The sequence below is a fragment of the Lissotriton helveticus genome, chromosome 5_1, assembly GCF_964261635.1.
Source record: "Lissotriton helveticus chromosome 5_1, aLisHel1.1, whole genome shotgun sequence".
NCBI lineage: Eukaryota > Metazoa > Chordata > Amphibia > Caudata > Salamandridae > Lissotriton > Lissotriton helveticus.
In genome coordinates, this window is record NC_136065.1 from 288,941,242 (window position 1) to 288,957,252 (window position 16,011).

Sequence of the window (16,011 nt, forward strand, 5' to 3'; positions counted from 1 at the left end):
CTCCATTTCTCTTCCTTTGTTAAATACATATCCAGGCTTTCACTGTCCTTCTTCCTACACTAGTGTTGGCAAACCGCAGACGACAGCAAAAGCGACCGGAGGACCTTGATGTTCCGCCAGCATTGGCTGACTTCATTCATCAGCAGAGGCTGCAGCGTGATGAGCAGGACATGTAAGGAAATTCATGAAAGAAGTATTGTGTGACGACAGGGGTTCAATTGAGTTTGAGGTGGGTGGTGTGACCAGTTAGCACCACTGATGAACATTGATTCCTTTTCTAGGTTCTGCCACCCATATCAGTATGAGCTGGATCACTTCAAAACAGCAGAATCTCTGCTTCAAAAGCCGCAGCTTCAGGTGAGAACCTCGCATGTAAAAAGGTTAGAGGTCACTTTTAAGCTAAATCATATTTCCTGGGCGGCCTGCAGTTTTGGGCGGGGGGCTGGAACACCATTTGCAAAGCAGGCTTCATGCCACTGTTACTCTCTGCAGGTGTACCAGCCTTTGGAGCAGACACCATGCCACTACATCTCAACCCTCGATGATCTGGTGGAACTGAATGAAAAGTTGTTGGGCTGCTCTGAATTTGCACTGGATTTGGAAGTGAGTCTTTGCCCTCCCCGTTTACTCCCATGGCACTCTCCAGACTAACGATTGTCCATAAATGTGCAATCCTTGCTTTCCGTTATCCTCTTTGCCCTCCATTCTCTGCAGCATCACTCCTACAGGAGCTTCCTAGGACTCACCTGCCTGATGCAGATCTCCACACGCACCGAGGATTTCATTATTGACACCTTGGAGCTCCGCAGCGACCTCTATATCTTGAATGAGAGTTTCACAGATCCAGGCGTGGTGAAGGTAAGCTATGTACACTCATTCACAGTCTTTGTTACTCCTCCGATTACTCAAATTCTTTCTCCTAGATCATTTTGTCCCTCTGAATTCCACCAGTATATAATTTACTTTCCATCCTTTTTCTAGTCTCTTCATTGTACTCTTGCTTATCTATTGGGTATCCTCGTTTTGATATGAAACCATGACATGTTTATGCCGTATTGTGTCCACGCTTCCTTTTCAAAGTAGTTGCCTTTTAGATTGGGTCAGTTTCATAGAATAATCCATACATTGAGCAACTTTTATAGAGTTACTTTTTCATAGATCTTGTGATAACTAAGCAAAAACAGAAAAAGATAAACTATGAAGGGTTAATTTGAGTCTCAGTGGTAATAAATACTAATGAAATCAATAGGAGTGGCACGCCTATTAGTATTACTAATTGTGGTTGTATCACTAGAAGTGATACATCTAGTAGTAGTACTGGCGTTGATTTCGGAATAACATACAGAAGTACTTGTAGTCATAGTACTATGTCTTTTAATGGTACTGGTAATGGTTTTAATGAAAAAACTGTTGAAGTAGTACTAGTATGAGTTCAACAAGCAAAACTAGTGTTTAGTACTTTACCTCTAGACATTGAACCTGAAGGAGTGGTATCTGTTGTAGTAGTAATAATAGATGAAGCAGTGGTACTATGGTCGTTTTAGTGTCAATAGCCATACTTTGGGCACTACTTGGACAACTAGAGGTTGCAACATGAACGTTTTAGAGATAATTGGAGTAGATGAAATTGACTTGATGAGTTTGGTAGTGCATGAGTTTGGAGTGAAAAGGAGTAGATCAGTTTTATTCCATCTCTCTCTCGCGCTCTCTCTCTCAAGGTTACACCACTTAATTTCCCTCTTTAACTTTCAGAGCTTGAATCTGATTCCCCATTCCATAAAACACATTGTAGAATATTTTTATCCACCTTCTAGGTATTGCATGGAGCAGATTCTGATGTGGAGTGGCTTCAGAAGGACTTTGGTCTCTACCTGGTGAATATGTTTGATACGCATCAGGCTGCCCGAGCTCTCAATCTTGGACGTCACTCACTGGATCACCTCTTGAAGCTGTATTGTGATGTGCAGTCTGACAAGCGATACCAGTTGGCTGATTGGAGGATCCGGTAAAATACCAAAGACATTTGATGCTAATGATGACCATTGAGGGATAGGCAAAGTTAGGAAAACAAACTGCGCAAGTTACAGTTGGAAAGACTTGTATGCATGACGGTACAGGCATTATTTTGGGCAGCCAGTTGGCAAAGGATTGTGTGTAGATGATTTGGAAAAGCTTCTTAGTGAGCAAGACTGGGCGAATTTAGAATAGAAACGTGGACCACCATTGAGGAAACTTTTGTGATTTGTGGGGGCATGCCTATAGGGGTGGGAGTGAAGTATTTGGGATTTCCAGCGCACTGGTTGTGATGTTGGTAAAGAGCTTGTTTGGGTGTTGAAGATTTTAATGGGGGCTCTTGGGGAAAGGGTGCGTTGAGACTCGTATGTTGGTGATTTAGCAAAGGACTTGTGTGATAGTACTGTGAAAGCCTCATAGAGCGAAGGCTTTCGTGGAGGGAAATTGGAAACTTTATTTGGAGATACTTCATAGGGGCTGGGACAGTCCTAGAGAAGAATGTTATGTGCTGATCCTCAAGAATTCTTTTATTGTGGTCCTGGAGAATGTTTACGTTTGGGTCATGAGGGTTCTCTATCTGTGAAAACTGTGGAAGTTATTGTTTTGGAGGATTAGGTGAGGAGCTATGCAAGGATGTTTTGGATAGCTTGTATAAGGGAGCATTAGACAGTGGTTCATGTTAGAGGTATTCAGTGTTCATGCAATTGGCAGTTGTAAAACACTTGTGTGGGTGAGGTTTGTGGTTTTCAGGAAGGCTTGGGTGAGTTTTGGACAAATCTTATGTAGAAGTAAAAATAAAGGCTTGTGTGCAGTGGATTTAAGAAAGCTTGATTGTGGGCTTTATCTGTGTGAGAACTTGTTGGTCATCTTTGAGAAGAATTGTTAGTCTATGTAAAGGCTTATAAGCAGACCTTTGAGAACATTTGCATATATGTATGTAAAGGTATTTGATTAGTACAAATCCAGCTTGGAAGCAGTGGACTGCTGATGGTGGGGGGGAGGGGGGATGGGGGCGGTGGGGGGGTGGGGGGGGAGATTCTTTGAGAAGCCTCGGAGGAGGGGTTTAAGCAGTCTTTTGGAGGACCTTGGTTAGCAAATACTTTTTTGTCAAGAACCTTGAGCAGGCTTCTTTTGAAGGCCTTATGAAGGCTTGCAGTGTACCCTGTGGAGGTTTTGCAGGGTACATTGGGATGGGACCTGTCAGGATTGTTTGAGAAGGACTTTTGTTGAGTAAGCATTCAGTATAGCTGGTTGAGTGGGCTGTTGATTGGCACTTATATGGGTAAGGATGTTGGATAGGAATCGTGGGAAGTTTGATGGGTATGTCTTGCATGGTATAATGTTAAGTAGGGGGACAGGATAGCCAGGCCTTGCAAGAGAAAGAAGTGTATGGTAGGACTTGAGATGTGCAAGGCTTTTTCTTGAGTGCATGGGGCATTCACTTGTTACTGAAGTGTATCCTGCGGGTACTGACCGTTATCCTGGTGTCCTGTGGCCCAAATACTCCTGCATGTAAGTTGGATAGCCACTGCCTTTAGGTACTTGACTTCCTGGGGTAGAGAAGTTGAGCAGTCGAACAACTAGTTGGTGTATGTGGTTAAAAATTCAGATGCAGTAAATAGCACTCAATAATCCCAATGCCCAGCCAGTGCAATTTATTCCAAAACCAATTGGTACCTTAACTTGCAGAAGTGTAAAATAACTCCAACTAAAAAAAATAAGTTAAGCAAAGTAGAAGGTCATTGCACCTTCCCGGGGCACTGTTTGTGATATCTCAGCTATCTTAGGGACTTTTATAAGATGTATCCTTTTATTAACCACTTTTTTGTCTGTGAGGCAAATGAGAGAGACAAAGAAATTGTGTAGCAGGGCTGCTCTAATAGGTCAGTTTTTCTTTTTCAGTGGTCTCTGGGTGAAAACTCAGCAGGTGGAAGCCTCAGAATTACTAATAAAGTGGTCTAGGGCTCCCACCTCCCAAGTAATGGGTCAACTCATGTCAAGTTAATGTGCGGTTTTAGAATATCACTGGTCATGGTGTCAAAGGCCAAATGCCTACCTGCCATGCAGTAGTTTGTACTCGCAGTTCCAGCAGATGCCAGTTAAAGTGTCATTTGTTAACCAGTTTTTTAAGTGGGGGCTTAGAACTAAGGTCAACCTCTCGAAGCCAAGGCTTGTTTCTAGTAGTCTTGTTACCTATGAAAGCTAGGCATTGGGGTTCGGGTAACCCAAGGCCCAAATTGCAAAATATTTGTAAAATCATAGTAGTTAAAACATTTATTGAACAGTCCAGGAATCCATACAACCAGCTCCGGCCAGTAGAAAACCACTCCAAAGGCAGGGGTCTATAGGAAAGAGTTTTGAATCTCTCTGGGGCCGGAACTGTGCAGATAGGGTCACTTGAGTATATGGTGGTTTTGTGGAATTCCTCAAAATAAAGCACCTCTGTAGCTCCACAAACCTGGCAATGGCATGCTCCTTATCTTTATCCAAGCCAGCTGGATTGCAGGGATCCAGTAACTCTTGCGTGGCTTAGTCCATTGAAGGTGCCTCCATAATGGGCAGTTACTGAATTGGTCCATGTGTGGGTATTGCATACTCTCATTGGCTACCTCGTCTTCTCCCACACTGGTCGCTGAAACAGCGGTCTTGAGAAATTTGGCTTTTCAACAGCCAGCTAGAGAACAATTACTAGAAAAAGGTTCTGTCCCTGACACTTAATTGCTGTACACTGTTGTGCTGTCTTTTAGCATTCCAGGCAAGATAAATTGGGATAGATTGCAAATATTTAGCCGGCTTTGGAGGCACCGATGATGGGTCAGAATGCCAAGCAAAAAGGTGCCTTTCTCAGAATTCAAAATCTTCCTGTTAGTAGGAAGCTCATCTAATTCCTTTAACCAGGGTTTCACATGCTCTAGGTGAAATTTAGCACAGATTAATCAGGCAGAGTTCGTCCAAGTCCAGAGGTGTATCCAAGTTTGATGTAGCCATAAACTCACCTAGTTAGCAACAATCCTCCCAGTCAAAGGGTAGGGTTGGGGGGGGGGGGGGTGGTACTTCACTGAGTAGAGGAAACCTGCACTACACAATGGAGACAGTAAACTCTTCTCCCAATGCATTCTCCATTTACAACCTACAGTGTTCTCAACCACTCTCATGCAACAATTTCACACATGATGATGGGTCATAGACCTTGATATGGTTGGTTGAAGGATATTCACATAAGAGAGCCTTTAGCCTTTCCATAAGGATGCAGGTGCAATACACTTGACTGCAATCTGTGGCAATATAGCAAAGAGTTGGCGAAACACTGGGTGTACTTCCTTTTTTCAAAGCTAATCCGTTTTGAAGAGTGACTGCTTTGAAATGTGGTGCAAATCCTAAGTAATCACAGACGGGTGATATATGGTAGAAAAGAGAAACAGGATACCATGGCACAAGTGATGCAAAGAGCTTTTGTCTGAAGAAAGCAGTTCTCTGATCAGTATTGTGGAGAGAAACATTGGCTACAGTTTGCAGGAGGAGGCATTGGGTAGACTTTTAACAGGTGTTGGATAGGGTTATTTGGAGTACATGTTTGGTATATTTTGTGACACTGCTTTGGGCTTTCAAGGGGATCCTTATCACGTACATTCTAGCAAACGTGAGCGTCAGACTGAGCGGTACATAGGTCCAGGTTTGGGTACAATTCTGAGGGGCTTGTAAAAGGGTGCCTTTCAGAGGACCTGAGAGCAGAGCATTGGGAGTAACTTTTCAGGGGAAACTCTTCAGTGAGGTTTTAATGAGCGCTTGAGTGGGAAGTCTTAGGGAAGTGATTGGAAGAGGGGCATCGTAGAGGGGTGATTAGAGCTTGTATTTGGAGTATTCAGGTGTCATCCCTGTGGTATGGTGTGGAGCTTTGCTCACCCGATCGTGAGGTGATCATGTTTTCTACGTTTCCAGCCCTTTGCCGGAAGAAATGATGCAGTACGCACGAGCCGACACCCATTACCTTCTGTACATCTATGACAAAATGCGTTTAGCACTCTTGGAGAGTGGCAACGGGCAACCCAACCTGCTTCAGGCTGTGTGGCAAAGAAGTAAAGATCTGTGTTTGAAGGTAAGCCAAGATGATCACAGTGTGCTGAGCATGAGCTAAGGAACAGAACTTGGTCATCAACTAGTACATTTTCACAGCACACACAGACTGATGAGAGCACCATAATTGAGTGTCATATCTGCAGATAGCATTGTACACCCGTAAACACTGTTTTTTCCACTAAGAGGATTTCATTTCGATGACATCTTCTTCCTTTTTTTTTTTTTTTTTTTAAAGATTTTTATTGATGTTAACAGGATGACGGAAAAAACAAAAAGAAGAGATATCGACAGAAATTCATAAATAGTTACAAAAAAAACCCAGCTGAATTAAATATGTTATAAACAGGTTAGTTATGATATGTAATCACAGTGGTTAGAGTTACTGTTACAGTTTTAAAGCATGAGGGTTTAACATTTAAACAGTATAGAAATAAAATAAAGTTCTAATTTTGGTCTATGAAACTACCCCAAATTCTATCGAATTTAATCAATGAACGTGTTCCCCTAAGGTTAGCTAAAGCTAGCTCCATAGCGTGTACCTCTGTTACCAATGTCCACCACTTCCAAACCGTCGGGGGATCTGAATCAATCCAGGCCCTAGCTAAAGTTAATTTAGCACATGAGAAAAGTATAGTCGTTAGGTGAGATAGTGAGGATGTGGATAGATTAAGATCTATCAAGACCGAAGCGGCCGTGATGGTGGGAAGCGGGATATTTTTTAGTCTAAGGACACTCAGTATGTCATCCCAAAAGCTCTTGAGTTTGGGGCAAGAGTACAAGATATGAACTAAATTAGCTGCTACAGTCGAACATTTAGGACATTTGGTACGACTGCTAAAGGTAGGGTTCGGAGACCATCTAGCAATTCTTTCGGGTGTATAATAGAGCATACAGGTCGTTCTATATTGTTGTAGCCTGAGGCTAGATGAGCGTACCAGTTTGTTGATATTAATAAAAGAGTTCTCTATCTGCTTAGGCGAAACATTTAGATTTAGTTGGGTGCTCCATTTCGTAGCCAATTTATCATTGTCATTTATTTTGAATGTGCCAAGTATTCGATAGGATTCGCTAATGATTGATTTATTCTTGTTTGTATAAACATGTCCATATATCACATTCAGAAACATTTTGTATCTTTTTCTTATTGATCAAATAATCATGAATTTGCATATGTTTAAATCTTGAAATTTCTGGTAAATCATATATTTGTTTGAGCGTGTTAAATTCTAAAAACCCCTGCACGCCATATAAATCCGCTAAAGTATTAATCCCAAGAGAAGCCCAGCTATAAATGATGGAATCTGTAAATATAGCCGGGAGACCTGGATTGCCCCACAATGGTAATTTTGGGTGGAAAAAGGTTGTTTTACAGAATTTTAATATATTTTCCCATATTTTAACGATATCTCTAGCAGTCTTGAATCTTACCCTTTTATAGTAATTCGGGTCATTGATTCTGAACAGAAAAAATAGTGAGTCTTGTTTTAACATAAAATAGTGAAAAAAAAGAGTTCTACCTCCATGCAGTAAAGAGCGTATGCGTGTAATAAACGAGGACCAAAAATATAATTTAAAGTCTGGAGCGTTCAGCCCTCCCTTATTTGTATTATTTTTCAGCATTTTTAACGACCTTCTGGCTTTTTTATAGCCCCAAATAAAGCTACTAAGGACCCCATCTAAGTGTTGGAAGAATTTATTGTTTAATGCCAATGGGATAGATCGGAATAGGTATACAAATTTTGGAAGAACTTTCATTTTAATAAGGTTTATCCTGCTAACCATATTCAGAGGCAATTTGTTCAATTTTTTCAAAATAAGAATAGTCTTTTTAATCAGATCGTTATAGTTTATATTATTGATATCTTGTATTCTAGCTGTTAATTTAACCCCTAAGTAAGTGGCCTCTTTACATATCTCGGGAATAGGTACGGTAGGAGAGTAATTGGCTATAACTTGCGTCTTCTGCTGGTTAAGCTTATAGCCTGACACCTTCCCGAATTTCCCAGCCTCAATATATACTCCTTTCAGCGCTTTGGCGACATCTGTGGTGTATACTGCAATGTCGTCAGCATAAGCTGTCATTTTCAGTTCCTGTGAACTGGAACTAAAAGGAGCAATCAAAATTTGGGAGTGAAGGGCAAGTAAAAAGGGTTCCAGTGAGAGAGCGAATAAGAGGGGAGAAAGAGGGCATCCCTGCCTGGTCCCCCGCTTAATTGGAAATTCTAATGAAGTCAAGCCCCCATAACTAATACAAGCGGTAGGTTTGTCATAAAGCGCTTTTATACACTTCAAGAAACTACCCCCAAAACCCATTTTAGACAGCACGCACCAGAGATAGGTCCACCCCACTCGGTCGAAAGCCTTTTCAGCATCTAATAGTATCATGCCGAGTGGGGTGGATTCAATATCCGCGATATCAAATGCCGTTATCGCCATATTTACGTGTATTGTTGTATCTCTCCCTGAAATAAAGCCGTGTTGTTGCGGATTTACGATTTTAGGCATGTATGGGGCAAGTCTAAGTGCAATGATCTTGGCGAATATTTTCGCATCAGTGTTTATTAGAGAGATGGGTCGATATGACCCTCTCTCCTCCTTAGGCTTACCTTTTTTTAAAAAAAAGATTATTTTTGTCCTATTCCAGGATTTAGGAGCTGTTCCACTTATTCCGATCGATTGTATTACTTCTAAAAAAAGCTGTTCTAATTCTGATCTACAGATTTTATACAATTCCAAAGGTATCGTATCTTCCCCTGCCGCCTTTCCTGTTGGTAAGGAGTTAATAGCCTGATGTAGTTCAATCAATTGTATGTCGTTAGACAATGCACCCAAGCCTAATATATTCCCTGTGTTTACTGGGTAGTCATTCACATATTCCTTAATTTGGTCTATATTTACAGGGCTGTCCGGGGTATATAGGTTTTCGTATTATTCCGCGAATTGATCTAATATATCTTGTGGTTGGCTATATAGTTTGTTCCCCTGTCCTCGAATGTTAGAAATTAAAGTGTCAGCTCTTTTTTCTGCCACCTTATAGGCTAAAATTCTACCGATCTTATCTCCACCCTCATATTGAGCAAATTTAAATTTGTGGATCCTTGCACTATTTTTCCGAATAAGATTAGATTTTATGTCATTTTTCAATTCGCTAAGTTTTATATTAATTTCCATTGCCGATGGAGAGTTAAGCTGTAAGGCTTTAGCTAGTAAGTCTTCTTGTTTGGTTATGTTATCTAATAGTGTAATCTTATGTTGCTTCTGTTCTGCATTTTGCCTAAAAACATACGCTTGAGTAAAGCCCCTGATGCTTGCCTTACAAGAGTCCCATACCATGCAGCACCCAGTTGAATTCCTATTGATGTTTATAAATTCGTTTAAATGAGTTTTAAGTTGCGTCTCGTAAGTAGTGTCTGAGATTAAGTATCTAGGAAAGGAAAATGGCCTAGGTGGTGTCCTAGTATTTTGTATATCGAATATCATTATTAGTGCGTTATGATCGGATGTTATCCGGGGGCAGAGGATCATAGAGCCGGTCTGTAATAAATTATCGCTTACTAGAGCCATGTCTAATCTAGTACACATCTTATGGGGAGCAGAATAATACGTATATCCTGGTGCGGTTGGATATAAATGCCTCCAAGCGTCTTTAATGTTATGTATCCGACATAAATCTAATATTGATGATCTGGTCCTATGTAAAAGGGCCTGGCTACCAACCAGAATATAAGATCCTTAAGTATTGCCCGGCGGTGTCGCCTCTTGAACCCACAAGGAAGTTAAACTACTGAAGAGGCAGGCGCTGGAGACTGGAAGGCAGGAAACAAGGTTTTTATTCTCTCCGGAGGAGAACACAGCAAAACCGACAGCAGGTATCGTTCTGAGGTGCTCTACTCGCATCTCTGAGGCCTGGCCTCTTATACACAAGTTAATCACTTTATTGCATGAAACACATTCTCGTTAATACTTTGATGTACGAAAAGGCATCCTCGGAATCTCCCCTTCAGGTCCGTTCCCACACATAGTTACAGTTGAAGTCCCCACCCCGGTCACAACAGGTGGTGATCATCGCGCAGTTGGATATTCCGCCGATTCACGGAATGTGTGGGGTTCGATCGGATCTCATGGGGTGGGGGCTTTGATCAACTCGGGGGTCCTTTGATGAGGGAAGCTTCCTACTGTACTGGGGGTAATAAACAGTATCCGCAGAGCCAGATGGCGGCCTGGAAGCGGGAAGACAGACGGGCACACAGGAAAAGGGGGTTTGCATCAAAAGGACCTGGGACCATGTAAGAAATGAAGGGGGGGGTGTCGTGCTGGGAACAGGATGGGATTCCGAGGCCGGGCTGCGCTGGAGAGGGGTTTATGACCCGAGACATGTGAGGGCGAGGGGGTTGTCAGCATGCGGGGGATGCCCGTGAGGCTAGGAGAGGGAGAGAGACGCGCTGGTTATCAGGAAAGGGCAGGGAAGCCATGGTGTTCAAAATGGCGGCTGTTTACGCGCACGAAAAGGGTTCGAGAAGAGCAAGAGGGCGCCGATAATGTTGACGGTTTCAGCCTAACTTTCAACAGTCCTCCCTTTTCAACATATCTAGCCAACTTGCTTACTCAATGTCAATTTTCATCAAATTCCTAACCTCGGTATCGTATAATGCTCTCATGTGTTCGTTTCCAAAGTCCACAGTTTTGGGGAAAATACAATTTGCACATAAAGAACACAAAGGTGGCAGACATTGAATTCCTAAGCATAGACCACACATTACGACTACAGGAATCAGGATAATGGTGAGCAGTCTCCAGCCCCAGTTCTTAACGGAGTTCCAGAACCAACCACCAAGCGACCATTCTTCTTGTTCTTGGTGGACTTCCGAAGAGAGTCTGTGAAGATGTTCAATGGCTTTGTACACTGATGGTGAGTTGTCCGGTATATATGTACAACAGCTGGACCCAATAATGCGGCATGCTCCTCCACGGTCCGCCAGAACCACGTCTAGAACAAGGCGGTTCTGGAGAGCCACCAGACGGACCGCTTGGAGCTCGGCAGTGTTGTTAGCAAAGATACCAGCTGTGATGTTCATAGTTGTCTCAACTGCCTGAGTCAGGTGTCGGATGGCACGGCTGTTTGCCATCGGGCCCCAGAGGGGGACGAGTCCTTTCATAGCTTTCTTGCAGGAGGATCAGCCAAGCAAGGCAGGAGCCGTGAACAGAGAAGGGTGAAGGGAGGAATGGTATTGAATGTCCAGTGGCATGGGGCAGCAACCCACAGATCCAGCAGTTGGTGGCATTGGTGGCAAGATTGTGTTGGGGAAGCAGCTGCACGAAAGAGTTATTCCAAAATTCCTTTCGTCTCTCTCTTAGTTGAGGAGAGAGCGAAATTAGATAATGTTCCTTCAGGGTTGTAGGCTGAGCAGTGGTTAGGAATGTTTCGCGAGCTGGTGCATGCTCTTCCATAATCCAGAGCGCGGTCATGAGGAGAAAGCAGAAGAGGATTACGATGAAGAGTGCAATTGTCTTTGAGCTATGGAGTCTGTCTGTTCTTGGATTTCTGTAGTGGGTATTTCCTGCTGTCTCCGTCGGCTTCTTATTTGGCGCTTCCATCATCTTCTTATGTGGCGCTTCCATCATCTTCGTTTTCAAGGTGCTCGGTAGTGGGCAGGACCACAGACTTAGTTTAGCTTCTCTTCAGGTAACCCTTGGTAGTTTGGGTCACCGTTCTGAGATCCTTTAACCTAGTCCGTGGCCTACTTAGCCGAAGCTCCCTCCTTTCGACGCAGGAAATACCCTTCTCGAGATGGTACAGTGGGATCAGGATGTTCTGAAAGTTCAAGTGTCTCTGTGTCGGGATAGCAGTTCAACGACGGTCGGTCCTTGTTCAGGAGTTCTTCTTGGGTATTGACGATGTCTGTCGTGGCCAGGGCTGAGGAGACCTTTTTGCAGTGATGGGCGTGCAGCCAGTGCTTCTTCCCCTCCACTCGAAGTGCGGTCCGTGTGGTGATCAGCACTTGCCAGGGGCCCGTCCACCGGGGTTCCAGACTCTTTGATCGCTGAAAATTCCGGATCAGCACGAAGTCCCCCGGCTGGATGGCGTGACCCGGACCCCTGGAAGCATCGGGGATGGCCTGCTGCACCTGCTGATGAATGACAGACAGAGTTTCAGTCAATTTATACAGATAATCAGACATTAGGACGTCCGGAACGTCATGAATGGAAGTTGGTTTCGGGGCAGACCAGACGCTCATGGGTCGACCGAAGACAACTTCATAAGGGGTCAAGTGATGTCGGGTGGGGGTAGAGCGCATCGATAGCAATGCCAGTGGGAGGGCGTCGGGCCATTTCAGACCCGTGGTAGCCACTATTTTGGCCAGTTTAAGCTTTAGTGTGGCATTGTGTCGTTCGACAAGCCCAGCAGATTGGGGGTGGAAGACTGCGTGGAATTTCTGTTTAATACCCAACCCATTTAGGATGAGCTGGATAACTTTGGCTATGAAGTGGGGGCCATTATCACTCCATAAAACACGACAGAGGCCATAACGGGGGAAAAACTCCTTTAACAGAACCTTTGCAGTGGCCATAGCGGTGTTGTCACGGGTTGGATATGCTTCCACCCACTTGCTAAATGCGCACACCACAACAAGTACATATTTTAGGCCTTGGCATCTGTCTAGCTGGAGGTAGTCCATCTGCAGGACTTCAAATGGGTGGTTTGGGACCCCAAATCCCCCCCGGGGTACCACAGTTCCTTTCCCGGGGTTGTGTTGCAGGCATATTAAGCATTTTTGGACCAGGCGTTTGGCGGAATCTGGGATCTTATCATTGTGCCAAACCCTGGAGACAAGTTCGATCATGGGGGCTGATCCTATGTGGGCAGGGGAGTGTGCCATGGTCAGTATGGGAATCAAGTATGAATCAGGTAGCAACCATTTGTTCGTGTCTTTTGTCCGCCAGCAGCCTTCATCGTCTTTTAATCCCACCCGTGTCCATTCAGTCAACTCGTGTTGTGTGCTAGCCGTCTGAATGTCCCTGATAGTGTCTCCAACGTCAGTCCATTTTTCCGCTTGTGACCTGGTCACGTACATATGTGTTGTCGTCCTATTTTCAGCTGTCGTTCGGGCGGTGATGTCGGCTAGTGCATTTCCCTGTCCAATAATGTCAGTCACCTTCTTGTGTGCCTGGCATTTGATGACGGCAAGCTTGTTGGGGAGGAGGACAGCTTCGATTAAGGCGGAGACTAGATCCCCGTGCAAAATGGGTGTGCCGTGTGAGGTCAAGAATCCCCTTTCCCTCCAAAGGAGCCCAAAATGGTGAACCACCCCGAAGGCATACTGGCTGTCGGTGTAAATGTTCGTTGTGGTTCCTGTTGCCAGGATGCAGGCTCGTGTCAAAGCAATCAGTTCCGCTGCCTGGGCAGATCGCTGGGTGATGCGGGCTGTCTCTACTACGGTTCGAGCCGTGGTGACTGCATAGGCAGCGGAAGTGGTACCGTCGGAGAGTTTGATGCAAGAACCGTCCACCCACAGCTCCCCGTCGGGGTCAGGGAAAGCCGTGTCTCTGAGATCAACCCTACTCCTGGTTTGTTCGTCCGTAAGAGTCACGCAGTCATGCACGGGGTGCACATTGGGATCGTTCTCTGGCAAGGGTAACAGAGTTGCCGGGTTCAGTGTGGTGCATCTTTTCAGGGTGATATGGGGGGCAAGCAAAGTCAGTTCGTATCCAGTCAGTCGTGCACTCGTCAGATGTTGCGTCTTGGTTTGGTTCAGGAGGGTGTCGACTGCATGGGGTACCAGTACCGTGAGGGAATTCGAGAGTACAATCCCCTCACTCTGTCGGATAGAGATTGCAGCAGCAGCTACAGCTCGAAGGCAGGCAGGCAAGGCTCTGGCGACAGGGTCAAGAGTGGCAGAGAAGTAAGCGCACGGTCGTTGCCTAGGGCCGATGGCCTGGGTCAGGACAGATAAAGCGCACCCCTCCCTTTCGTGAGTGTGAAGGGAGAAGGGCTTTTTGTAATCCGGGGTACCTAGGACGGGGGCTGAGCAAAGGGCATCTCGCAGTTCCGTGAAGGAAGTTTGACACTCAGGGGTCCAAGGGAGTGGGAAAGGGACGTCTTTGTTTAGCAGAGAAAGCAGTGGTTTTACAACGAGGCTGAAGTTTGGTAACCATTGTCGGCAGAAGGAGGTGAGGCCTAATAGGGAGCGAACCTGCTTCTGGGTCTTAGGGACAGGGGTATCTAGAATGGTTTGGATTCGATCAGGAGTGAGTTTTCTTCCATCTTTGGACAAAAGGTGACCTAGGTAAGTGACCTGGGGTAGGCAGAATTGCAACTTCTTCTTGGAGACCTTGTGGCCATTTTCCGCAAGGAAGTGCAGGAGTTGAATGGTGGCGGTAACCGCTAGAGGGGTGGTGTCGGCTGCCAAAAGGATGTCATCGACATATTGTACCAACACCATTCCGTTGGGTAACTGGACTTGGTCTAGTTGTCTTTTGAGGGCCTGGCTGTAGATGCTAGGGCTTTCCGTGTAGCCCTGGGGTGCTCGGCAAAACCTATATGAGCGGGCTTTTAGGGTAAAGCCGAAGAGATATCGGCTGTCTGGGTGGATGGGGATGGAAAAGAATGCGTTCTTGAGGTTGATGACGGTAAAGGTGGTGGCAGTAGAAGGAATCAAGGTCAGGATGGTGGTGATGTCTGAGACCACAGGGTACTGGGGTACCACCACTTTGTTGATCTCTCGGAGGTCGATGATAAAACGGTATGCTTTCTCATCTCCCTCTCCCTGCTTCTTGATAATGGGCAAGATAGGGCTGTTGCAAATGTTGCTAACCACTTCCTCTACCACTCCTGCGTCTATCAGTGACTGGATAATCATTACCAATGCCTTCTCGCCCTCTGGCGATATCCGATATTGTGGGAGTTTTGGGAGTGTTGCGTCTGGTCGGACGGTAATGTGTACTGGGTCAATTAACATACGCCCTACGTCCGAATCCGCTTTGGCCCACAGATACGGAGGCAGAGTGTCCAGCAGGGATGCGTCAACGTCGGTGATGGAAAACATGTGTTGGGGAGTGCAATGTCTAAGCAGGACGGGGTTGTCGTAAAGAAACACTCGAACTCCATCTTGAGAACACCTGATCGTCGCTCGGAAGTGTTTCAGTAAGTCAAGTCCCATAATGGCGTCAGGGCTATTGGAGGAGAGCAAGAACGTGGTGTCAGCGGTGTTGTTTTCTACGTCAAAGAGAATCGGGGCAGACAAAGGGTTGGTGGAGGGCGTTCCATCGAAACCTGTCGATGTTATGAGTGAGCCAGACAAGGGTGCCCTTGGAATCAGTCATTTAGATAACGCACTACGTGTTGCGCCAGTGTCTACCAGAAATGGAGACTTGGTACCCAGGACCTTAGCAGTGACGTAAGGGCCCTGCTGGTCAACATAGAGCTCGACTGGATCCCTCCCTTGTCCTTGGCTGTCCTATGCGAAGTTGTGGGCGTCTTCATAGTCGGATTGTTGATATTGGTTCTGCCTGGGTCGATCAAACGTATTTGGTCTGCCTGATCTGTCGTTAGTCGTGTCATTTGGGGGCCCTCGCTGTTGTCCCTTATGTCTTAGTCCATTTGCTACGTCCCTGGGGTCTTTGTTTTTAATCATTTCCAGAAGAACTGGGCACTGGGATTTCCAATGGCCAGTCCCTTTGCAGAAAGCACACTGGTTCTCTCTAAGGTCTGTGCGTCCACTGTAGGAAGTCCTAGTGCGGTCCTGGGGAAATGTAGTCTTAGGGACGTTCGTCTGGTAGTTTCCCCGATATTGGTCTCGTCCTATAGTCACCCCTTGTAGTTTGGCAATCATCACCCTCTCTTTTAAGTCCTTCTTCTTTTTCTCTGTTGCCCTATCGTTTTCATTTTTCTGATGCTCATAATATTGGGCCATTTGGAGAATC

The 16,011-nt window shown here is 45.2% G+C and overlaps 1 protein-coding gene across 1 annotated transcript in view; it reads left to right on the plus strand.

Annotated features, from left to right (window-relative positions):
- The window catches only part of EXOSC10 (exosome component 10), a 138,659-nt gene that overhangs the window by 53,430 nt on the left and 69,218 nt on the right, over window positions 1-16,011 (plus strand). The window contains exons 6-11 of the mRNA XM_078642236.1: window positions 64-172; window positions 282-357; window positions 493-603; window positions 715-858; window positions 1,815-2,005; window positions 5,953-6,109. Of these exons, the coding sequence (XP_078498362.1) occupies window positions 64-172; window positions 282-357; window positions 493-603; window positions 715-858; window positions 1,815-2,005; window positions 5,953-6,109 (788 nt within the window). The remainder of the gene's footprint in view (window positions 1-63; window positions 173-281; window positions 358-492; window positions 604-714; window positions 859-1,814; window positions 2,006-5,952; window positions 6,110-16,011) is intronic.